At 39.3% G+C, this 25,088-nt stretch overlaps 2 protein-coding genes across 4 annotated transcripts; both read left to right on the forward strand.

The window, feature by feature from the left end:
* The first annotated feature begins 242 nt into the window (after positions 1-242).
* Positions 243-2,795, forward strand: LOC127427675 (peroxisomal membrane protein 11C-like). The gene is made up of 5 exons (XM_051675399.1): positions 243-490; positions 1,238-1,423; positions 1,517-1,695; positions 2,078-2,149; positions 2,246-2,795. Exons 1-5 carry the CDS (start codon positions 410-412, stop codon positions 2,469-2,471), a joined length of 744 nt encoding a protein of 247 aa, XP_051531359.1. The 5' UTR covers positions 243-409; the 3' UTR covers positions 2,472-2,795.
* Positions 2,796-2,903: 108 nt separating this feature from the next.
* On the forward strand, positions 2,904-17,184 carry LOC127427638 (amyloid-beta A4 precursor protein-binding family A member 3-like). Of its 3 annotated transcripts, XM_051675322.1 has the most exons (12): positions 2,907-3,115; positions 5,682-6,185; positions 6,297-6,860; positions 6,951-6,981; positions 9,930-10,075; positions 12,902-12,988; positions 13,086-13,262; positions 13,617-13,796; positions 13,897-14,109; positions 14,473-14,592; positions 14,666-14,806; positions 15,050-17,184. In XM_051675322.1, exons 2-12 carry the CDS (start codon positions 5,790-5,792, stop codon positions 15,119-15,121), a joined length of 2,127 nt encoding a protein of 708 aa, XP_051531282.1. In that variant the 5' UTR covers positions 2,907-3,115; positions 5,682-5,789; the 3' UTR covers positions 15,122-17,184. The 3 variants fall into 3 exon arrangements, with proteins under 3 accessions (XP_051531283.1, XP_051531282.1, XP_051531281.1); XM_051675321.1 differs by having other exon boundaries at positions 5,682-6,860; XM_051675323.1 differs by lacking the exon at positions 14,473-14,592 and having other exon boundaries at positions 2,904-3,115; positions 5,682-6,860.
* Positions 17,185-25,088: the final 7,904 nt, after the last annotated feature.

Genomic DNA, 25,088 nt, shown 5'->3' on the forward strand with positions numbered 1-25,088 from the left:
CACAAAAATAAATAAATAAAAATAAATCCGTGCTTGTCAAGAGGTGCATCCACGTGATTTTATCAGATGCTTCAAATGCAATGCCACAACCTGAATACAAACTAGTTCAGTTTTATTTGTTTGCTTGTTTGTTTGTTTAAATATATTTTGTGATGCCGTCACAATGGTACATGACGTGTTTCTCTGACGAAGCTTGATCGGCTGTTGACTGCTTTGGTCTGTGATGAACACGAACGATTTCCTGTTCAAAGTCCAAAAATGCAAGACTGGAGCAGAAAGAGCGAATATTGAAGTAGTAAAACACACAATATGTGCATTAAATTAAGCAAAATTCGTAACAGGGTGAGCTAATGTGCTGTGCGAAGTTCGAGAAAAGAGAAGTAGCTGTCTTAGTGTTGTGGGTGTGCAGATGAGAATTGCATGCAGAATGCAGAATTCAGTTGAATCCCTGATAAATGTTTTAGAGTCCTACAGAGGAAGAGATAAAGTGGTGAGTGTATATTACATTAATTATAGGCCTATATATCTAATGCATAGAGAAGAAAACATCCAGTGAAGTAAAATATTTGAGTAATAGTGAAAATGCTTTTAATAATATTTTTTTTTATAATACCAACATAAATTAAGTGAAAGGTTCAATTGAAAAGTAAATAACATGCATGAAAAAATAATGAATTTGAATTTCTTTAATTTCCAGAATTTCTTCCCCGTTTGCTTTAATGACAGTATGCACTCGAAACAGCATGAACTCTACAAGTTTGTGCAAAATCTGATGATCCATGTTTTCCCAGCATGATTTGAGAGTTTTCCTAAGAGCATCTTGTGTGCTTCAATTTAAAGCAAGCAAATCTGCTTTTATGTAATTTTATGTGTTCAATGTCACATTGCCACTTGCTTACATTTAATTAGTGACCCAAAATAGTTCAAAATATTAAATAGTATTGCTTCATTTTACGTTATAACTTGTTTAGTTTTAAAATCCTTATATTTGGTTGTGAAAAGTTTTGAACAAAGCGAAGAAATTATTGGTTTATTTTAAGGAAGAAAAAAAAACATATTTCTATTGTGGTCTCAGACTTTTAAACCCCACTGTATATTCAAGTAATTTGCATTCTCAGCTATGTCTTCCAGTATCAAGCATCAAGCTGACTTGTGACGTCATAATATCATCTAAAGGCTGATTACATTGAAGCAATCCCACAGAGATTTGATTGTCCTGCATTTCTTCTGGGTTTAGATCAGGATTCTGTGCTATGGATCTCAGCTGTTAGGTGGAGTTCTATCTGGCAAGAACTCACAGTCTTCATTGGGGAGAAGTCTCCTGCTCTTCTCTGCTCAGTTGAGTCAGTGCAGAACCACACTCAGGCTCTTTGATGACCTGTCCATGTTGGCATACTCAACGAACTATGGGTTAGGATCCACGGTGAGGAAATGGGGCAGTTGTTGGCACAGTATATTACTCTGTTTAAATGTTGGTAAGAGTTTGATGTAATGGCCATGCTTTTGTGTTTCTCAGGAGGAGGATGCTTTGGTGCGTTGGATGTCCATTCTGAATAATGTAGCTGATCAGTTGTATTACCCCTGCGAGCACATCGCCTGGGCAGCAGACGCGGAACTCATCAAAACCAAATCTGACAGGTGGTGGGTGCTGAGCACAGTCCTCTGGGGCATGTCGCTGCTCTTGAGTGTACTCAGGTAAAAGCAGAGTGGACCCAACAACATTTAATAACAATGGTATAACTTTGATCTTGCGGGATCCAGTGCAAAGAAATGTCGGTCCCCCTCCTTGGTCGTTTTTCATCACCCCTCAGGCCCGCGTCATTTTTATGGTTTATTTTGGTCAACCGTTGTGGGCCCGATCTCACCCCAGGCCCTAGGGCAGCTGCCTACCCTGCCCTCCCTCTAGTTACGCCCCTGTCACATACAGTGGGGTCCAAAAATTTGAGACCACATTGAATTAGAAAAATTAAATAAAATATAAGCATTTTCACTAGGGGTCTCAGGCTTTTGGACCCCGCTATGACTCTACATTAAACTGTATTTGTCAGAGGTAAATAACAAGAAGTTTTATTTTTAGATCCATTAGACTTGTCTGGATTCTGAAGAAGAAAGTGCAAAAGTGTCAAAGGGCAGGTTCAACTGACAGCAGGTGGGTGTTAATTTTTAAGCACATTAAAACCATGTCTTAAAGTCAAAGCCTCTTGCGCAAATGCATAATGGTGCTTTCATTGTGTCTGATTGTCAGGGAGGAAGCATTTGCTCACAGAGCTACTCTCCGGAGGCAGATCCAGAGGGAAGTCTTCAGTATCCTGAGCAGCCTGGCAGATCTCAGCAATGCCATTCACTGGATGCCGCCTGGATTTCTTTGGGCTGGGCGGTTTCCTCCGTGGCTGGTGGGACTGATGGGAACAACCTCGTCTCTGATCGGCCTGCTGCACTTGAGTTCCAGTGATCAAGGGGCATGTTCCTGACTAATGTGTTGATGGATGGTTTTACACTTCAAATCTGTGGCAGACACTCATGTTGATTCCAAACCTGTGAATAATTTGCCTTTAAATAAATGGCTGCCGCTTGCTTTGGTGAATCAGCACTGACAGATAGAACAGCAGCTGTTGTATTTAGCCATGTGAAATTTTAAACAGTTGTCTAGAACTGTTGTTAATTCTGCACTGGAAATGAATAGTTAAATGTACTATTACATTTTAAATAGATTCATACTCTTATAAAGAGATATTATGCATTTAGATGCTCATGCATTATGCAAAATAAATTATTTTTTCAGTGATTGTTATAAATGTGAAGACTCCTTTTGGGGGGGTATGCACATCAACAGGTTAGGGTTAGGTGAATGATGAAGCGATGGATGATTAGTCATGTCTTGCCTGTTTGCGCATGCGCAGTGTGGATGGTAAGAAATAAGTTTTGTGGAGCAGCGCAACAACACAGTGACAACTGAGAAAAGTTCTCTCTTTTCTACTAAATTAATCCCGTTAGTAGGAATCTGTCGCCGGAACACAACAACCTTTTAACTAGCTCCAACACCCATTTTAGTGACCGGGTCAAATTTGCGTGAAATGGATAGATGATTGATTATTAATGGGCATCTAGAGTGACGGTAAGCACGATGACATTCACATTAAACTCAAACGTATTTACAGATCATTTAGTATGTTGCATATGTGTTTGCATCATATGTTTAGTGTACATAAAAAACAACAGATTTATTCTTTTCACTCACTGATAATTTGCATTCTTGAATAAAAAGTGTCATGCACTTTGAACCATCCACGTAACCAGTCAACACAGCTGACCGCTTTGATCGGAATGTGTTAAAGTCTTACACAAATAATATACAGAATATATGTTGTCTTTGCAGACCACACTCTGATTTACCTTCACATACCAAAAAAGGACTGTGTCTGTACCATGGTGTAATGATGGTATTTGATGGTATTTTGGATGGTACTTTGATGTAACTGAATGATTGCCATACTCATACTATACCATTGTATGAAAACACGTCCAAAAACACGGTGTCACCAAATTTATAATCCTTGAGTAATCATACTAAATTGCTAATTTGGTACTAGAAAATCACTTGCCGTTATATCAAACACTGCTGAAAGCTATTTGGTTTGTTAAATTAATCTTGACATTGTTTTGTGTTTGTTTTTGAGTTGCCACAGTATGCAATAGACTGGCATGTCTTAAGATCAATATTAGGTCAAAAATGGCAAAAAAGAAACAGCTTTCTCTAGAAACTCATCAGTCAATCATTGTTTAGTAGAATGAAGGATATACAATGCTTGAAATTGGCCCCCCCAAAAAAAAACTGAAGATTTCATACAAAGGTGTACACTACAATCTTCAAAGACAAAGGACAACTGCCTCTAACAAGGACAGAAAGAGATGTGGAAGGCCAGATGTACAACTAAACTAGAGGATAAGTACATCAGAGTCTCTAGTTTGAGAAATAGACGCCTCAGCTGACAGCTTCATTGAATTCTACCCGCTCAACACCAGTTTCATGTACAACAGTAAAGAGAAGACTCAGGGGTGCAGGCCTTATGGGAAGAATTGCAAAGAAAAAGCCACTTTTGAAACAGAAAAATAAAAGGTTAGAGTGGACAAAGAAACACAGACATTGGTCAACAGATAATTGGAAAAGAGTGTTATGGATCTTAACCCCATTGAGCTTTTGTGGGATCAGCTAGACTGTAAGGTGTGTGAGAAGTGCCCGACAAGACAGCCACATCTATGGCAAGTGCTACAGGAAGTGTGGGGTGAAATGTCACCTGATTATCTGGACAAACTGACAGCTAGAATGCCAAGGATCTGCAAAGCTGTCATTGCTGCACGTAGAGGATTTTTTGATGAGAACTCTTTGAAGTAGTTTAAGAAGTTCTGAACATTTCTTTTATTATTATTATTTATTTTTTCCAAATTGTAATAGTAATTTATCATGTTATTAATGTTCTGACTATATATTGTGATCAGTTGAATGCCACTTTGGTGAATAAAAGTACCAGTTACTTTCCATAAAAGCAAAATCTGCACATTACTCTAAAATTGTGGCTGCCAGTGTTTATATATACACTGTATATATATTTAAATATCTATGTCTATTTAAATACATATATATAAATTATATATATATATATATGTGTGTGTGTGTGTGTGTGTGTGTTCACTGGCGGCCAATTTCAAGCATTGTATAGCCTTCATTCTTCAAAACAATGATTGACTGATGAGTTTCTGGAGAAAGCTTGTTGTCTTTTTGTTGTTGCCATTTTTGATGTAATATTAACCTTAAGACATACCAGTCTATTGCACACTGTGGCAACTCAAAAACAAACACAAAGACAATGTTAAGCTTCATTAAACGAACCAAATAGCTTTCAACTGTGTTTGATATAATGACAAGTGATTTTCTAGTACCAAATTAGCGATTAAGCATGATTACTCAAGGATAAGATGTTGGAGTGATGGCTGCTGGAAATGGAGCCTGTCTAGATTTGATGAAAAATGACTATTTTCAAATAGTGATGGTGCTGTTTTTTACATCAGTAATGTCCTGACTATACTTTGTGATCGGCTGAATGCCACTTTGGTGAATTAAAGTACTAATTTCCTTCCGAAACAGCAAAATCTGTACATTATTCCAAACTTTTGGCTGCCAGTGTGTGTGTGTGTGTGTGTGTGTGTGTGTGTGTATATATATATATATATATATATATATATATATATATATATATATATATATATATATATATATGGATATATAGATATATGGATTTAAATATATAAAATATGTGGATAAGTTGGGCCGCATAGTGAAAGACAAGCAGCCAGCATGTCCCCAGAATACATTGGAACTTATTCAATACTATTTAAAAATCAGTGTGCAGAGCTGTAATCTAGGCAAAAGGTGGCTACTTAGAATATGCTAAAATATAAGATAGTTTTGAATCGTTTAACATTTTTGGGTCACTACTTAATTCCCATACTTCCACTTGTGTTATTTCATAGTTTTAACTAAAAAAAATAGTAATAATAAGGAAAGAGTGTGTTTGTCCAAACATTTGACTGGTAGTGTATGTTTGTGTTCAATCTATAGTCAATAGCTGTTTTAATTTTACACTTTCCTAATCTGTTGCTTTCTGTTTTTCTTCATGGCCCAGACGCTTCTGGGAAAAAATGGGTGATTTTAAGGAATTTCTAATGCTTTTACTTGAGGAAGTCTGAAAGTTGCTGGAGAGAAACCAAAGACTTTGACTGTACAAATAGGAATGGCAGAGCAGGATTTTCTCCCTGATGAAGGTTTGGAGCTCGAACAGAGTTTCCAGCCTGCTCCTTATGAGCCCTTAAACTCTCGAACTGAAGCTTCAGCCCAAGAGGCACGTAGCGCTGCAGATAGCTCTGATCTTTTGTGCACTTCTCTCATGGTGGAATCTGACTACTCAACAAACCTTCCAGAATGCAAAAATGTCCACAGTGAAAATCTAAACAGCCCTGATTTGGAGGATCTAGACGCTTACAACCTGATTGAGCCCCCTCCACTTGACTGGAGGTCTGATTCTTCCAGCGAGGCTGGTTCAGTTGGAGAACTTGAAGGCTGTTCGGTGGGAGATTTTGGGGTTCCTGGATCTTTCAACACAGACTTGAATGAAGACACAGTGTCTGCGGTAAGTGACTACGGAGCTCATGACTCCAATGAAGCTTCTGAAAAAAAGCAAGTGCTATTGTTTCATGAAATGTGCAAGGACAAGCCAAAAATTTTTGGTTTTCAAAAACAGGAAGAGCAACGGGAAAGAAAAGAGAAGCAGATGGTGGAGACCGAAAAAAAAATGAAAAATGATGATCTTGACCACTCCCACATTCAAAGTCTCCTGACTCAGCTCCATCTCTTACATCCATCGACTCCTCTCGAAACTTCCACCCACTGCACTCCTGATGACTTGGCCAATCACAGCACTCTGCATCACTCTTCTACTTCATTGGAAGATATCGCCCCCTCCTGCCAAGACTTGAAGCCGAATGCCCAAACAGCATGCGCAGACGGGAGTATCCCCGCAGCTCTGCTCTTTTCACAGGATTATCAGAAAGATCTTCTGCAGCTGTTGGAGGATCCAGGCCCTGAGGAATCCAGAGCTGACCCACAGGGGCACTCCGAATCCCAGTCAGGACTCAGAAGGCAGAGCAGTGATGCTTATGAGATGATCTCAGTGTCTCACAGCGAGGACGCCTGGCACAGACACCTGCAGGATGAGCTGTTGGTCTCAGGGATAACAGAGGAGGAACAGTGGGTAGCGTCTGAAGGTCTGGTTACAGATCAGTCTGTAGGGGAGAGCAATGATCTGGTAAGAGACTGTGTGCTTGTTGGTATGGTAGGCTTTTGTGACATCAGTTGACTGTCATGACTGACAGTTTTGTCTTTTGTCTTTTAACAGGAAGCTGAGATGCAGCCTGCTTATAAGAATGGTATGGATCATGTAGAATAATTTTTATGAATGTCGTTGACTAATTGGTCTTAAATCAGGATGTGCACAAGTTAAAGAATAATCGAGTAGTCGTTCAGCACTAACTAATCGACTGTTAAAAATAATACTTGAAAATCGTAAATTGTTTTTCCTTTGTGCATTTGCCTGCCGTATGCAGTGCTGAATAATACTGTACTGGCCCTCTGAATCTCAATTGTGTCATTAATGCATTGAGAATTGTAATGAAATGTTATGAGAACTGAATTAATATGTAGTTTTTTTTTTAAAGAAACGCGAAGTTTGTTGATGTTTTTTATTGCTTATATTGAAACTGTTCTTACCCTTTTCAAAAATTGAGACTCCGGCACCCCTTTATCTCCGCTGATCAGCTGATTCAACGCCGGCCGTGCATCATCATGACCTGGCCACGCCCTCCTCCTCGTTAGGGATGCACTGATACCACTTTTTCTTTTCCAATTCCGATATTGGAAACCTCAGTATCGGCCGATACCGATCCCGATCCGATACCAGTGTTGTTTTTTTGCATAATCAGTTTAGAATATCTTTACATTATTGTGTGGAACTAATTGGGAGTACTCTTTAATATGTAAAGAAACACAAACCTCTAACTACACAATATTTCAATATAAATGTATAGCTTATTAAGAAACACTTTATTATTAACTAGTATACTGGATAATGTAGTGGCAAAATTAACAGTAATTCCAGTCTTCAAGTCTTCAGTAAGAAGAAACCAGTGTTTTATTTTTGCCTTTTGTTTTTTTTGTTGTTTTTTTTTTCAACTTGCATCTGGACTTCTTTTTTTTTTTTTATTTAGTTGTAAGACATCAGTCCACTTTTCATTCACACAGTTATTTTTTGGAACCCATTCAACTTAAATATTGTTATAAATTGGAAACAAATAATAATGATGACAGTAATAATAATAAATTGTTATTAATATTATTATTAAATACAATAATAAATAAATACAACAGTAATATATTTAAATCGTGCACTTTTTAAACCCTCACGCTTTTATTTTGACATTCTGAACTCTCCAGGAATCCTGTATGTGTCTGTTTGTAGGCAAATTCACAGTAGTTTAATTAGCTTCTTATTCAAATTCTGGTAAAATGCACCTCCGGTGCCATTCTAAATGCATATTATAAGTGAACCGAACTATTGAGCATCTACATCTGAGATGCTGTTCTTGAGTAGCGCTCAAATATTGCACACCGCTGTGAAGGCTAAAAATAGTCGCGAGTGCATCACCAGCCTGTGCGTGAGTTTGTGTCAACAGAGCAGCACCATTCACTAACGCGCTGGCGCTGTGCATACAATATATTTAGTAAACACAGCCTTTTGTGATTCACAGAGCTATCGCACATCTTCAAGTGGCTTTGAATAAAATGCACGAGTCATATGAACTGCTTTAATGGTGTTTTTATGTTTTTTTTTATTTCATTTTTGGAGCTTGACAGTAAGGAACATGACTAACACACAGTATCGGATTTGGATCGGGCTCATTGGACCAATACCCGATCCATCTAAAAGCTTCAGTATCGGAGCCGATACTGATCCAGGTATTGGATCGGTGCATCCCTACTCCTCGTCACAGTTTCAAATTTGAACTTGACATTCTGTCTTAAAAACGCAATGATCATGGTGCAGGGCACTCCAAAAAACAGCTTGAGTCACACTGCAATGTCCAAAGACGTCCATCTGCATGTGTACAGCTGTAGTGGCGGTATTAAAGGAATAGTTCACCCAAAAATTTAAATTCTCTCATCACCCTCATGTCATCCCAGATGTGTATGACTTTAATTCTTCTGCTGAACACAAAAAAAGATTTTTAGAAGAAGAATATTTCATCTCTGTAGGTCCATACAATGCAAGTAAATGAGTACCAAAATTTTGAAGCTCCAAAACGCCAAGGCTTCATAAAAGTAACCCATACGACTCCTCCAGAAGGGATATTATAGGTGTGTGTGAGAAACGGGTCAATTTTAAAGTCCTTTTTACTATAAATTCTCCTCCCTGCCCAGTAGGTGGCAATATATCAATTGCCAGAAACAAAAGAAGAAGAATGTGAAATTGAAAGTGGAGATTAATGATAAAAAAATACTTAAATATTGATCATATCACTTCTGAAAATATGGATTTAACCACTGGAATCATATGGATTACTTTCATGATTTGTGCTTTAAAGTTTGTCACCTTTCACTTGCATTGAATGGACCTACAGAGCTGAAATATTCTTCTAAATATCTTCATCTGTGTTCAGCAGAAGAAAGAAAGTCATACAAATCTGGGATGGCATGAGGGTGAGTAAATGATGAGAGAATTTATATTTTTGGGGGAACTGTTCCTTTAAAGATGTGAACTTAAAGATAACTGTCTAACACTTAAAGGAAATATAAGAACTTAAAAATGTAAAAACATTTAAAACATAAATGAGAAAATGACATCAAACTGGCCTCACAATAGTTATTGGACAACTAGTTGACCATATTGACACATCCATAATTATTTTCCAAGTTGAATATTCAGAGATCTGGTAATACTTTACAATAAAGTTATATTTTTTAACACTAGTAAAAGCAAAGTATCATGAACTAACAATTAACAAAATATTTGTACAGCATTTATTAAAATGGTTGGTTAAAAAAAAAAAAAAATCACCTCTTCATTGTTAGTTCATGTTAGTTCATACTGCATTAATTAATTTTGACATGTACAACTTCGAAAGTTAGAATTTGTAAAATCTTTTAGTTTATGCTGAAATTAACAGGAACCAAGATTAATGAGTGCTGTAAGAATATTGTTCATTGCTAGTTCATGTTAACTAATGTTGTTAACTAATGTTAATGAATACAACCTTATTGTAAAGTGTTACCAGAGATCTCGTGGAGCAGATGATAAATATTGTAATTTTGTTGTTCTAAGTGCCTGGTCCATGTGACCCTGAAGACCTCCTGGATGGGGTGATCTTTGGGGCAAAATATCTTGGATCTACACAGATGCAGTCTGAGAAGAATCCCTCCACCAACGCTCGTATGGCCCAAGCACAGGAGGCCATGGATCGAATTAAGGTAGAACAATATCACTTATTCTTAAAAAGCAAATGTATCTAGTGCTGTTTGCTAAGGTATCACTTTTATTATTGCTCATTCTTTTGGTTAGGGATTTTTTTTTTTTTTATTAACATTTTCTATTGATTCCAAGACAGACAAAAATAAATTTAACCACAAAATTATACATTAGGAATCAACTTATAACCCTTTATGAGGGTGCATCAGTTGACTTCCAACCTCTAAGGATTAGCTGTCTGCCAATCATCATGCTGGTTAGGACCCAGCTTTTCATATATTTATCTGCTATATTCAGGACCCCTCCATCACCCAAAATACAAAGTCTGGGGCAAAATGAAAACTGAGTGTCCAGTACGTCACACACAAAATGCTGGATCCTCAACCAAAATTCCTGAATCTTAATACAACCCCAAAAAACATGGGTTGTGTCCCCATCTTCTGACTGGCATTGCCAGCAGGTGGGTGAGTCTTTAAGACCAAGCCTATACAATCTAGTGGGGGTCCAGTAGAACCGATGCAAAATCTTAAATTGCATCAGATGGATCCTTGCATCTCTAGATGCAGACCTGATGCTTTTAAGGATCCTAGCCCACTCTCCCTCCTCCAATACCAAGTTTAAATCTTTCTCCCATAATCTTTTGAGAGGAGATGAAGCTCCATCCCCCAGACTCTGAATTAACAGGGAGTAATACACACAAGCTTCATGACCTTTCCCATAAGCAGTAATCACCATTTCCAAAGTATCTGCTGCTTTAGGGGGGTGTACACCACTCCCAAAAACAGAACAGAGCAGGTGGCTCAGCTGTAAAAACCTAAAGAACTGGGATCTAGGAATCTTAAAATGTTGAACCAAATTATCAAAAGATCTCAGTACTCCACTCTCATATAGGTCACCGAGTGTAGTAACCCCCCTCCCAATCCACTCTGACCAACAGAAAGTGGACTTATTAATATGTAATTTAGGGTTCAGCCATATGCTTGAGGCAACATTTAAATAAATGTCCGAATTAAACACTCTGGACACTTTAGTCCAAACCACGTGCAAATGCGAATTAACGGGGTGTGACTTAACTTCTCCGGTTTGACCGAAAGGCTTTGCAATGGCGAAATAGGGGCAAGAACTTCTTGTTCAATAAGTAACCAGGGAGGGGCTCTCTCAGGTGGAAGTGACCAATGAGCCAAATGTCTGAGACTGAACGCATAGTAATAAAACAAAATTTTGGGTAGGCCTAACCTACCTTTGTCAGTCGGCCTATGTAACTTATTAAAATGCAATCTGGGATGCTTACCATTCCAAATGAAGGACTTCGCTATGCTATCAAATTGCTTGAAATAAGAGAGGGGGATATTTACAGGGAGAGATTGTAACAGGTAGTTGAATTTTGGAATACAGTTAATTTTAACAACACTAACCTACCCAATCATCGATAAATGTAATGAAGCCCACCTGCCCACATCATTCGAAAAACTTTTTATTAAGGGATCAAAATTAACTCTGACTAAATCAGACAAATTTGCTGGGAATAAAATTCCCAAATACTTAATGCCCTGTTTGGGCCACTGGAAGGTGCCCGGCTGGATGGCCGTTACTGGACAGTACGCTGTCAAAGCCAAAGCTTCGGATTTAGACCAATTGACTTTATATCCTGAGAACTTGGAAAAGGAATTAATAATTCTGTGGAGGCAAGGCATAGATCGAGTGGGGTCGGAGACGAATAATAAGATATCATCTGCGTAAAGCAGAAGCTTATGTGCCACACCTCCCGCAATCACCCCTGGAAAATCATATTCCTTTCTTATTGTGGCTGCTAATGGTTCCAGGGCAACCCTGCCGAGTGCCCCTATTCAGAGTAAAATAATATGAAATTAATCCATTTGTTTGTACCGCTGCTACAGGGTGTTTATAAAGTAACTTAATCCAACCAATAAATGTTGGTTAGGGATTTGAGCAAACCCCCTTGTTTTGTGGGGGGGGTGGGGATTCCATAAACTTATATTAAAGCTGATTTGCACCACTAGCACCACCAAATGCAATTGCAACATTAAACATTGTTTTCAGAACAGCTTTCTGAAATCGTCCCTTGTCTATCATTGACCAAACAAACCCCACCCCAACTCACGCCATTGGTTGAGTTAATGTTAGTGTCTCTTGAGACGGGTTATTTAAAACAAGGAATTTTCAAAGTGCCAAAGAGACACTTTTTACAGTTTTCAAGAAAATTAAAGGGATAGTTCACCCAAAAATGAAAATTCTCTCATCATTTACTCATCCTCATGCCATCCCAGATGTGTATGCTTTCTTTCTTCAGCAGAACACAAACGAAGATTTTTAGAAAATATCTCTTTTCTGTTGGTCCATACAATGCAAGTGAATGGTGATCAAACCTTTGTAGCTCCAAAAATTACATCAAGGAATCATAGAAGTAATCCATAAGACTCCAGTGTTAAATCCATATCTTCAGAAGCTATATAATAGGTGTGGGTGAGAAACAGATCAAAATTTAAGTCCTTTTTTTACTCTAAATCTCCACTTTCACTTTTACATCTGAAAGTCACATGTGGTGCCTGTTTAGTTTCACTTTCACATCTGAAAGTGAAAGTTAAGCCATATCTAGGAGTATTATTGAGACTTGAGAGTGGGCTCTTTTGACTTAAGAAACTGCCTAACAACCAACCAGAACACCCTAGCAACCACTTTTGGCACCCTAGCATCGCAGCTGTGGGTTTTGCACAGGCAGGCATGACTCTTCACAGTATGTAATGCATCAGCTGATCTGAATATTTTTGTTTGATATTTGTGCATGTGTGTGATTATGTAATATTCAGGCACCGGAAGGGGAGTCTCAGCCTATGACCGAAGTGGATCTGTTCATTTCCACACAGAGAATCAAAGTACTGAGTGCTGAAACACAGGTCTGACCCAGACAATACCGTACAACCCCTCTTCTGTTCTGTCAGCACGGTCTTCTCAGATGTGTGGCTGATTTCTCTAATTCTCTCATGTTTCCAGGTGGCCATGATGGACCACGCTCTGCAAATGATTTCATACATTGCAGACATTGGGAATATTGTGGTTTTGATGGCCCGCAGAAAGCCGGCTGGTCGCAAAACAGCAGATTCCACGGCCAGCTCCACAGCACCACAGAAGAAGTGCTGGATGATTTTCCATGTGTTTTCTTCAGAGGATGTGAGTGTAACTACATTTACTCTTGGATATTGCAGAAGTTCGAATTCTTGCATTAAACAATGTTCATGTAGGGCCACAAAATATATTTGGAGCAGTTGAGCATTGTAATCAATCACAGACAAGTCAGTTGCTCCCTTTGAGTATAATTTATTATAAATTTGAATAACAGTTTTGTTTATTATGCTGCTTAGTGGGCCAATGTGTGGTGACAGCACTGTAGTGTATTTCAGTATTGATGTGGTTCTAAAGTGCTTTTGATAACCCTAGTTGATATTTAAAAGGCCATACAATGGATATTTGGAGGCCATACCTCCAAAGAGGTGCTTAGTTTATACCCGATTGTGTCCTCCTTAGGCTCAGATCATTGCACAGGCCATCGGTCAGGCATTTGGTGTCGCATACCAGCAGTTTCTGTATACTAATGGAATTAAAGCCAGTGACTTGCGGCCAGGCGAGTACAGCGATTACCTCGGCACTCAGGAGCTTTATAATGGAGACCTGGTTCACTTTTCATGTTCAGAAAACATCAGAGAGGTAAGACGGCATCCTCTTCCCCTTTACGGTTGTCACTTTCAACAACTTTAGTTACTTTATTGTAGCTAGCTAGATTGAAATGCCCTGTGTTTATTTTCAGGTATGCATATCGAAGAAGGCAGGGGATATATTAGGTGTTGCAATTGTGGAGTCTGGCTGGGGCTCCATACTGCCGACTGTTGTTGTGGCCAACTTGCTACACGGAGGCCCTGCGGAACGTTCCAGCAAGTTGAGCATTGGTGATCGCATCATGTCCGTTAATGGCACCAGCTTGGTGGGGCTCCCTATCGCCACCTGCCAAAGTATCATACGAGTAAGACAAACTTCCATTAAACATGAATAATTTGCTTTAATAACGTTTATTTCAAAGGGAGCACACAGACTGCTTAAAAATTATCTTAAACAGATTCATAAACCTGTAGCAAGGAACAACTGTTAATGTAATATGGAACTTTTTTCTTCTTCTTTGATTTAGAGGTGCTGTAAGTGATTTTTTTTTTTTTTTTGATGGAATGGCATGCAGAAAATAACTGTTACCTGACAGACATCACTGAATTAGCTGCTGTGAAACATGACAGACTCTTACACTTACTGGTGTCGTAATTAAGAATACACTGTATGAGTGATCATGACTCCAGGTAGTGTACATTCAGTTATGAGTAACTGTTATCTCCAGGACCTGAAAAGCCTGTCGATGGTGAAGCTCAGCATCGTTCACTGTCCACCCGTCACCATGGCGATCATCAAGCGTCCAGACCCCAAGTATCAGCTAGGGTTCAGCGTGGAAGACGGGATTGTAAGCCACAGTTTATGAGTTGCAGAAACTGTGTAAAGTTGATTTTTATTGTTTAACATGGCTTCTCCAATAGATCTGCAGTTTAATGCGGGGAGGAATCGCTGAGCGGGGGGGCATTCGAGTTGGTCATCGCATTATTGAGATCAACGGGCAGAGTGTGGTGGCCACAGCCCATGAGAAGATCATCCACATTCTGTCCAATGCTGTAGGAGAGGTGAGAACACAGATCTAATTAAAAATATAATTTTATCACCAATTTGTTTTTTGTATATTAAAAAGATGTTATGACATAATATCTAATAAATACTTGTACTAGAAATACTAGAAAATGTCAGTTTTTAAATGTGTGCTTCAGTCTGGTGGTGTGCGCTTGGAATAAACTAAATAAAATATGAACGTGTGTTTTGTTGGTTTTAGTTCAATGAATAATAAATATTTTATTGTAATTTGTAAACAGATTCATCTGAAGACTATGCCAACATCAACATACCGCCTCCTGACTGGACTAGATCAACCTGTGTTCCTTTAAGAGTTCCTTTAAGAATAGTTCACAAATCCCACATAGTTCACATATGAGAGAAATGAAAACTCTCTCATCATTAACTCACCCTCATGCCATCCCAGATGTGGATGACTTTCTTATTTCAGCAGAACACAAGCGAAGATTGTAGAAGAATATCTCAGCATTGTAGATCCATTCAATGCAAGTGAATGGTGGCCAGAACTTTGAAGCTCCTAAAAGTACGTAAAGGCAACATAAAAGTAATCCAGTGGTTTAATCCATGTCTTCAAAAGAGATATGATGGTTGTGGGTGAGAACACATCAATATTTAAGTCCTTTTTTACTATAAATCTCCACTTTAACTTTCAAATTCTTTTGTTTTTGGTGATTCACATTCTTCGTGCAAATCGCCACCTACTAGGCAGGGAGGATAATTGATCGTATTGATAGATTGATTGATAGATAGCTGAGATATTCTTCTAAAAATCGTTGTTTCATTCTGCAGAAGAAAGAAAGTCACACACATCGGGGATGGCGTTAGTGTGAGTAAATGATGAGAGAATTTCCATTTTTGGATGAACTCTCCCTTTAACTGTTTTGGAGTGTAACATGTACTTTTGCCTGTTTATGCTGCCAAACCAAGGTGCCCAAAGGGAAACCTTGTGTTTGAATGACTATGCGTTAGAATCTACACCCAGTCTGAACACCTTACATGCAAATCATATTAAGGCTTTCATCACAAGCTTCTTGCTCTTGTGCAATATCACTGTTATGACTTGATGTTCAGTGTTTTTAAAGGGTTTACATGCTCTTTACAGAGCTCAAGATTTAGTGCCTGTAAAAATGAATGGACCCTGGATTATCCCAGGGTTCATTTTTAGCATTAGAGAGAGAAAATATTTTAATAACTGCTGTATTGGATGTTTATTAAAGAGACATGCATACATTTTTTGGTATGACTATTGTATTTAATTGTACAGATATAGCAGTAATCACACTGGTCAAAATCCAAATTTTGAGTTTTCCTGAATTTTGTCAGAAGATAGGCCACTATTAAGCCATTACTGCTCTCCGAACCTTATACATTTATATTCATGCATAATTGTCATGAAAATGATATCTGAAGAATCTGTTCACTACTAACCATTATTTAAAATGGGCTTCTATTTTCTTTATGCACAATCTAATTTAATAATCCTCATGTAAGTGATCTTGTAACACCGGTAGTGCACGGACTGCAGGAATGCAGACCCGGTAAATGCATATGGAAACGGAAGAGTTGGGCATAACAAAATGTAACCGCCATTTGCTCTTTCTTTTTTATTTTTTTACAGTGTTGCTTATTGAGATTAATTACGACAGCGTAAACTACAGAACCGGAACTGTGAAACATTTGACATGCTTGGACCTGCTATGAATGGTTCATTACATATTAATGCCTAGTTATTACATCCCACAATGTCTGTTCTCAAACCTGGAATAGCACAGTGTAAGGGCAAATTTTAAGGTTATTCTGAGCAAAATATGGCCTTTTTGGAATATTGTATAACATGTACTAAAATATATGGTTTCTCTTGGTTTATCTAAAATGTTTGTAAATTGTCAAGGTGAGGCATCTTTGGTGCTGAATTATTTTGTATCAGCAATGATAAATTATTTTGAAATTTTGACTAATAAAAAAAAAAAAATCAATACTTTCAGTCATTACATTTTAAGGACTAGTTCTACTTCAGAATTATTATGTATTATGTATTCTCAAAAGCACACTGAAAGGGGGTCCAGTTTAAAAATTGCAGTTGAAATTGTAATGATATTCTGAACAAAATGTGACCTTGTTGGAATATTGCTTAAAGCATATATGCCATATGATAGCGTTTTAATATATTATTTGTCTGAATTCATCTAAAGTGTCTGTTTATCAGTTGCCAAGGTAAATCAGGCAGTTAGAGTTAAACAAGAGGTGCTGTAGGTGATTTAGTATCAACAAATTTTTTTTTATTACATAAAGCAGCAATAATTTCAGTATTACATACACTTTTGTTGTCTTACACTCACAAATATTCATGTTAAATAAATGTTTTCTGTGTCCACTTTGCTTTGGAGGAGATTTTTTTCCCTTCGTTCTGTGTAAGCCAATTAGTATAATGAGGATTTTTAGATCAGGGATTGACGGTCAGAACTGAAGAAATCACGGTCTTCAACTTAACACAACTCAACCATTCAGTTTCTAAATTTGGCTTTTTCATGTGCTGAATGGTTGCACCACTGTATTTCCATAATGGAAAAATACCACTGGTTTTTGTTGTTGCAGGTTTCTTGAGTTACTATGGCTGCGTAGATCTTTGCCATCCATCATTACCATTGGAACTCAACTCTAGCTGCTGCTGTGGAAAAACTTCACGTACCGCAGGAGAAACAAGGTGTTGTCACTTTATCCCAGCCAGAACACACTCAAACATTCAAAATAATTTTGATATGTAAAATCGTTCTGAAGATATAAACCAATACGTTTTTGGGGTGTGGTCTATTACTACTAATTGGCCTGTATCTTGTGAGCGCAGTATCCAAACTTAACAAACCTTAAAACAAGTGGACAGCAGACCATTCTGAGGTCACATGCAAAATTTCATTAATTTGTGATGCTAGGGGGCGATATAACACAAGAAAAACTTTCCGTGCTTCTTTAAGGCAATTAATGTTAGCGTTAGGGTTTGAGTTAGTCACATGCATAATTTCATAAATTTTTGATGCTAGAGGGCACAATAATTTAAGAAAGTCCTATTTGTGCTACTGTGATTAAGGCAGTTAGTGTTAGGGTTTGAGTTAGGGTTTGAGTTAGCGGTTTCCGAACTCTAACCAACACCAAAACAACTTTTTCAACGGCACTCACAGGATATTTCCTTTCAAATCTGATTATTTTGGTCATCTCTCCATATGTGCTTGTCCCCTGATAATTGCCGCGGTGTACTAAGTAATCTTTTGTTCATATATTGTTGGCCGATGTGGTCCTGACCTCTACTTAGAGGTCCAGACCAGACGGCATTCTGGGCCGCGCTCTCAGAGCATGCGCGGATCAACTAGCGGGTGTTTTAACAGACATTTTCAATCTCTCCCTCTCCCTGTCTGTGGTTCCTACATGCTTTAAGACATCCACCATTGTGCCCATACCAAAACATTCAAAGATAACTTGCCTAAATGACTGGCATCCTGTTGCACTAACTCCCATCGTCAGCAAGTGCTTTGAAAAGCTTATCAGAGACCACATCTGCTCTGTGCTGCCTGCATCACTGGACCCACTCCACATCTGCTCTGTGCTGCCTGCATCACTGGACCCACAACAGTTTGCTTACAGAAGCAACAGCTCCACTGATGATGCCATTGCAGTTACAATACACACTGCTCTTTCCCACTTGGAAAAAAAAGGAACACATATGTGAGAATGCTGTTTGTGGACTACAGCTCAGCATTCAACAATATAGTGCCTTCCAAGCTTGATGTGAAACTCTGGGCTCTGGGCTTAAACAGCTCGCTGTGAAGCTGGATGCTGGACTTCCTGTCAGGCAGATGCCAGGAGGTTAGAATGAGCAGTAACATCTCCTCATCACTGACCCTTAACACTGGAGCCCCGCAGAGCTGTGTTCTCAGCCCACTCCTGTATTCCCTGTACACACATGACTGTGTAGCAACATACAGCTCCAGTGCCATCATCAAGTTCACTGATGATACGACGGTGGAAGGTCTGATCACTGACAATGATGAAACAGCTTATAGAGAGGAGGTGCACACTCTGACACTCTGGTGTCAGGAGCACAACCTCTCCCTCAACATCAGTAAGACCAAGGAGCTTGTGGTGGACTTCAGGAGAAAAGACAGAGAACACAGCCCCATCACCATCAATGGAGTACCGGTGGAGAGAGTTAACAGCTTCAAGTTCCCCGGTGTCCACATTACTGAGGAACTCACATGGTCTGTCCACACAGAGGCTGTTGTGAAGAAGGCTCACCAGCACCTCTTCTTCCTGAGACGGCTGAGGAAGTTTGGAATGAACCACCACATCCTCACACTGTTCTTCACCAGCACTGTAGAGAACATCCTGACTGGCTGCATCACTGCCTGGTATGGCAACAGCACCGCCCTCAACCGCAAAGCCCTGCAAAGGGTGCTGCGAACAGCCTGACACATCATCGGAGGTGAGCTTCCCTCCCTCCAGGACATATATACCAGGCGGTGTGTGAAAAAAGCTCGGAGGATCATCAGATACTCCAGCCACCCGAGCCATGGGCTGCTCTCACTGCTACCATCAGGCAGGCAGTATCGCAGCTTCAGGACCCGCACCAGCCGACTCCATGACAGCTTCTTCCCCCAAGCAGTCAGACTTTTGAACTCTTCATCTCTCATGATCGGTATACATCAGCACTGCACTTTATTAATCTCACACTGGACTGTCATAAATTATATTCTCTTAACAACACACTGGCAACTGACTATCAACCGACAGCCTGAATGTCAAAACAACCACTATACAACCTTACTGCATATTTATATATATTATTTTTATTGTATACTGTGTATTCTGTATTGTATGTATTGTATACTGTACATTGTATATTATTATTTGTATATTGTGTTGTGTGTAATTATGTGTATATTAGATGTATAAATTGTGTTCACGTGTACACAAGAATTCACAGCCTTTGCTCAATACTTTGTTGAAGCACCTTTGGCACAAATTACAGCCTCTAGTCTTTTTGAATATGATGTTACAAACTTGGCACACCTATTTTTGGGCAGTTTCTCCCATTCTTCTTTGCAGGACATCTCAAGCTCCATCAGGTTGGATGGGGAGTGTTGGTGCACAGCCATTTTCAGATCTCTCCAGAGATGTTCAATCGGGTTCAAGTGTGGGCCCTGGCTGGGCCACTCAAGGACATTCACAGAGTTGTCCCGGAGACACTCCTTTGTTATCTTGGCTGTGTGCTTAGGGTCGTTGTCCTGTTGGAAGATGAACCTTCGCCCCAGTCTGAGGTCCAGAGCGCTCTGGAGCAGGTTTTCATCAAGGATGTCTCTGTACATTGCTGCATTCATCTTTCCCTCGATCCTGACTAGTCTCCTAGTTCCTGCTGCTGAAAAACATCCCCACAGCATGATGCTGCCACCACCATGCTTCACTTTAGGGATGGTATTGGCCAGGTGATGAGCGGTGCCTGGTTTCCTCCAGACATGACGCTTGCCATTCAGGCCAAAGAGTTCAATCTTTGTTTCTCATGGTCTGAGAGTCCTTCAGGTGCCTTTTGGCAAACTCCAGGCGGGCTGTCATGTGCCTTTTACTGAGGAGTGGCTTCCGTCTGGCCACTCTACCATACAGGCCTGATTGGTGGAGTGCTGCAGAGATGGTTGTTCTTCTGGAAGGTTCTCTTCTCTCCACAGAGAAATGTTGGAGCTCTGTCAGAGTGACCATCGGGTTCTTGGTCACCTCCCTGACTAAGGCCCTTCTCCCCCGATCGCTTAGTTTGGCCAGGTGGCCAGCTCTAGGAAGAGTCCTGGTGGTTCCAAACTTCTTCCATTTACAGATGATGGAGGCCACTGTGCTCATTGGGACCTTTAATGCTGCAGAAATGATTCTGTACCCTTCCCCAGATCTGTGCCTCGATACAATCCTGTCTCGGAGGTCTACAGACAATTCCTTGGACTTCATGGCTTGGTTTGTGCTCTGACATGCACTGTTAACTATGGGACCTTATATAGACAGGTGTGTGCCTTTCCAAATCATGTCCAATCAACTGAATTTACCACAGGTGGACTCCAATTAAGTTGTAGAAACATCTCAAGGATGATCAGTGGAAACAGGATGCACCTGAGCTCAGTTTTGAGTGTCATGGCAAAGGCTGTGAATGCTTATGTACATGTGTTTTTTTTCGTTTTTTATTTTTAATAAATTTGCAAAGATTTCAAACAAACTTGTTTCACGTTGTCATTATGGGGTATTGTTTGTAGAATTTTGAGGAAAATAATGAATTTAATCCATCTTGGAATAAGGCTGTAACATAACAAAATGTGGAAAAAGTGAAGTGCTGTGAATACTTTCCGGATGCACTGTATGTCTCATCAATGTCATGACTGCTATGTTGCTCGGAACTGCACCCAAGACTTTCACCCACTGTTGCACTTGTGTATATGGTTGTGTGACAATAAAGTGATTTGATTTGATTAAAAGCTGAAGTGTGGAGTTTCTGCGACACTAGCATCATCAATTGGAATTGTAAAAATAAAAGTTTTTCAGAATCCTCCCTCTATTGGTCCATTTTCCATTGGTCAAAGAAACAAATTGTAACACCTCAAACTCACGAGTCAATGTTGCAGGACACAGAAAGAAATGGATCAATGTTTGAAAACACCACAATGTTTCAAATCAAACCACGGGAAATCAAACTACAAATGGTTTACTTATAGTCTCTGTCTGTGTCAGAAATTAACTTATACATTATAGGGTGATTTGCCCACTGGATCTGATTTTCAGGGGCATTTTTAATTTAGTTTCTAACCATACAAAACAGTGTTTCATCTGTGTATACACACTGGTGGCCAAAAGTTTGGAATAATGTACAGATTGTGCTGTTTCAGAAGGAAATTGGTACTTTAATTCACCAAAATGGCATTCAACTGATCACAAAGTATAGTCAGGACATTATTGATGTAAAAAACAGCACCATCACTGTTTGAAAAAAGTCATTTTTGATCAAATCTAGACAGGCCCCATTTCCAGCAGCCATCTCTCCAACATCTTATCCTTGAGTAATCATGCTAAATTGTTCATTTGGTACTAGAAAATCACTTGCCATAATATCAAACACAGTTGAAAGCTATTTGGTTTGTTAAATGTAGCTTAACATTGTCTTTGTGTTTGGAGCAAACTGCACCCACAGGAATTACATAACACATAACAAGAAATTCATTCACATTGAAAAGTAGTTCCCCTTCAGTCTTCAAAAGAACGACTTAAGGCCCCGGCATACTCATGGCTTCTTCGTTCTACAATCAGAGCCAAAAAGTAGTTTGAAACAGCAGCGTTATACTGTTTGCGAACATTCAGACACCGGACACACCGCTGGGGGAGGTGTTCAGAGGAGCATTTAAATATTACTACATGTAAAACCGGAAATTAAAATGTGTTATCAATGACTTCATTCCTCATTCTATGAGTGGAATTCACACAAGATCAGTAAAAGAAGCTGTATTAACTACTCGATGATGATTTAAGGTAATATATATGCAGTTGATAATGTGTAATTTGTTATGTTTACATTCTACATTCATGGCGCTAATGCACTAACAATATGTGCCAATTATACTCTGTTATTGTAATTTAGATGGCACTGATACTACTACAAAGATGAAGTGTATAAAAGAGTGTTAATAGAATACAGACAAAAGTATGATGATAGGCATATCTTTGGACAGATGTGTGAATGGCTTTCAGCTGCAGCAGATGGCACATGAATGAAGCAATATTTCAAACAATAGAGTGAATGGGAACTTAAGAGTATTTGAGTAGATTTGATTCCTTTTGTAGACTAATTAAACAAAAAAAATCGCATGACATGTTCTTGGAAAAGGTCTGTACGTGAAAGATCGTACAGATGTATGAAGTTTGCACCAGTTCGCTAATAACTCTGCACGCCGGTGTGTTCATGTTGACTAATCTTGACTGACTAAACAGTGTAAATGAAAAATCTGTCAGCCTCAAAGCAGGTGGAACTCCAGGTCACACCTACCGATGATGCGAACCAATGAAAGTAAGTTGGTGTTTAGCAGCCGGTACAAAGTTTTCCTAAAAATTCACCCTGGTGAGCTGTAACGAACCAGCGAAACGAATGCAAAAACCTTTGTTTTGGCCAGATTTTGTTCTAAATGACATCACACTTGTTGTTCGATTTCGTATGAAGTGTACCAGGGCCTTTAGACAACTTTACAGCTGATATATCAAACATTTTAAAGAAATAATTAAATAAATATTTCTGCTTTTAAATTTTCTGGCACACCTGCCCTCAGTAACCTGCATTTCAAACTGTACGCTGCATTTACATTGACATTAGTTGTTGATGACTGTGTGATCTGTGCTCTCAATTGTTCCAGTGTTTCTCCTTGAATAAAGGGTGTTGTCTCAGAAGGCGAGATGGTCAAATGAGCCCTGAAACTGCTGGAAGATCGTCAGATCTGGGCTGGAATAGTCTTCCTCCTACCAGACCCATCATCAGCCTCCCTGCATCCTTCAGTTTATACAGCTGCTCGACTAGAATAATAATAAGCATTCTGCACAAAAATGTCATGTATTTGTGGTGAGATTAACATTCTGATATATTTGGGTGCAACATTATGGGTACAAGATTTCTGTTGTACACTGACGTAATAAATGATGCGTGAATTTAGAGACCCTGGTGGTCATGGAGAAATATGTTAATAGCAGGTGTAAACAGTGCTCTGTCTCAGCTGACCATGTGTTATTGGGTCACTCATCTTGGTGAATCAACCAAGCAGTCACTTGTTAGTGGCTGATATCAGTAATATCAAAATGGCCAAATATTAATTGGCCTGTTTGGTGACCCTGTTAAATCTGCAATTCTTCATTGATTGTATGTTTTGTTGTATTCTGAAACTTACAACTTACCATAACAAATTGCATTATATATATGTTTTGGCAGGAATTCTTTCCCAGACCTCTAACACACAAATTATGCACATTGTCATTATGTCAAAAACTGCCTTCATGTGGTCAACATTTTTATTTATTGCTCCTATTTATGTACTGTGAGTTTGACCTTTGGCATTTTTGCTCTGATGCACTTCAGCTTAAAGCAATTTTACTGTTTCAGTCAGGTTCATCATTGTATCTCAATGCACTTCAGTGATTGTTACAATACTTGACATGTACTGTAGCCTATTTTAAATTGAGTATTTATTGTTTTTTCAAAGTACCAGAGATATTATGGATGACGTGAGTAGAGTGCAGTTTGAATTAAAAGTTTTCAATCTTGTGTGCATGAAGCTGGATGTTAATATGATGGAAAACGTATATGCTCACAAAAGTATGTATTAATAAATATGTTGACACTGTGCTGGCGTCTGGTGTGCAATAAATAATGTGGAGGCGAGGGCATGGTTGAGCGCCGGCTTGTGAATGGAGAGCGATATCGGGAGATGAGAACGGTAAGGATCATCACCTGTCATTGATTATCTCTGATAAGTCATTTTTATTTGTATAGCGCCTTTCACAACACACATCGTTTCATAGCAGCTTTACAGAAAATCATGCATTAACAGAAAATGAAACTGTAATATCTATAAAGTCTTAGAGTCATCATTGTGTAGTTTGATTAAATACGATTACAAAGGGTGTTAATAAATAATAATTGTATTTAGAAACTCAGTGAGCAAGCCGAAAATGATAACAGCTGCTTGTCATTGCAGAGAAAGTTGGAGAGGGATTTAAGAGCAAGCCAGACGCCAGAGAGGGAGAGAGAGAGTTACACGCACACACCCCGAGAGCGTGTCTATTGAAGTCTGCTGAAAAGCGAGTTTTGAGTTGAAAAATAAAATTGCCTTTTGTGTTGGATTTTGCCGTCTCCCACTTCCTCCTTTCCCCTCCTTGTGAACTTGTTACACTGGTGCCAAAACCTAGGACTTAAGGAGGAAGAATTTCGCCATGGATGCACAATGTCGCCCGTCACAGCATCAGGCCCTCCATGAGCTGCGCACAGAGCAGGAGCAGCGGTTTATCGCGCTTATCCAGGCCAAAACGGAGGACCGGCAGGTGCTCCAGAGCTGTGATCGATCTGGTGGTACTGGAGCAGTTTATCGCTCGGCTTCCGAGAGGGACGGCGGAATGGGTCCAGTCCCATTGCCCGGCGTCGCTCAAAACGGCCATCCAGCTGGCAGAGGATCATATGGCGGAGTATTCGGGAGTCAGCGAGCCCCGAGATCCTTCTCTCACTCTCTC

This window comes from Myxocyprinus asiaticus, chromosome 37 (genome assembly GCF_019703515.2).
Source record: "Myxocyprinus asiaticus isolate MX2 ecotype Aquarium Trade chromosome 37, UBuf_Myxa_2, whole genome shotgun sequence".
NCBI lineage: Eukaryota > Metazoa > Chordata > Actinopteri > Cypriniformes > Catostomidae > Myxocyprinus > Myxocyprinus asiaticus.

Excerpts from the sequence above, each read along its gene's own strand:
- LOC127427675 (XM_051675399.1), top strand. The coding sequence starts at position 410 with ATGAGAATTGCATGCAGAATGCAGAATTCAGTTGAATCCCTGATAAAT. Across the intron at positions 1,696-2,077 it reads CTGCTCTTGAGTGTACTCAG|ATCCATTAGACTTGTCTGGA; the intron begins GTAAAAGCAGAG and ends TTTTATTTTTAG. Across the intron at positions 2,150-2,245 it reads GCAGGTTCAACTGACAGCAG|GGAGGAAGCATTTGCTCACA; the intron begins GTGGGTGTTAAT and ends TCTGATTGTCAG.
- LOC127427638 (XM_051675321.1), top strand. The coding sequence starts at position 5,790 with ATGGCAGAGCAGGATTTTCTCCCTGATGAAGGTTTGGAGCTCGAACAG. Across the intron at positions 12,989-13,085 it reads TACTGAGTGCTGAAACACAG|GTGGCCATGATGGACCACGC; the intron begins GTCTGACCCAGA and ends TCATGTTTCCAG. Across the intron at positions 14,110-14,472 it reads CCTGCCAAAGTATCATACGA|GACCTGAAAAGCCTGTCGAT; the intron begins GTAAGACAAACT and ends TGTTATCTCCAG.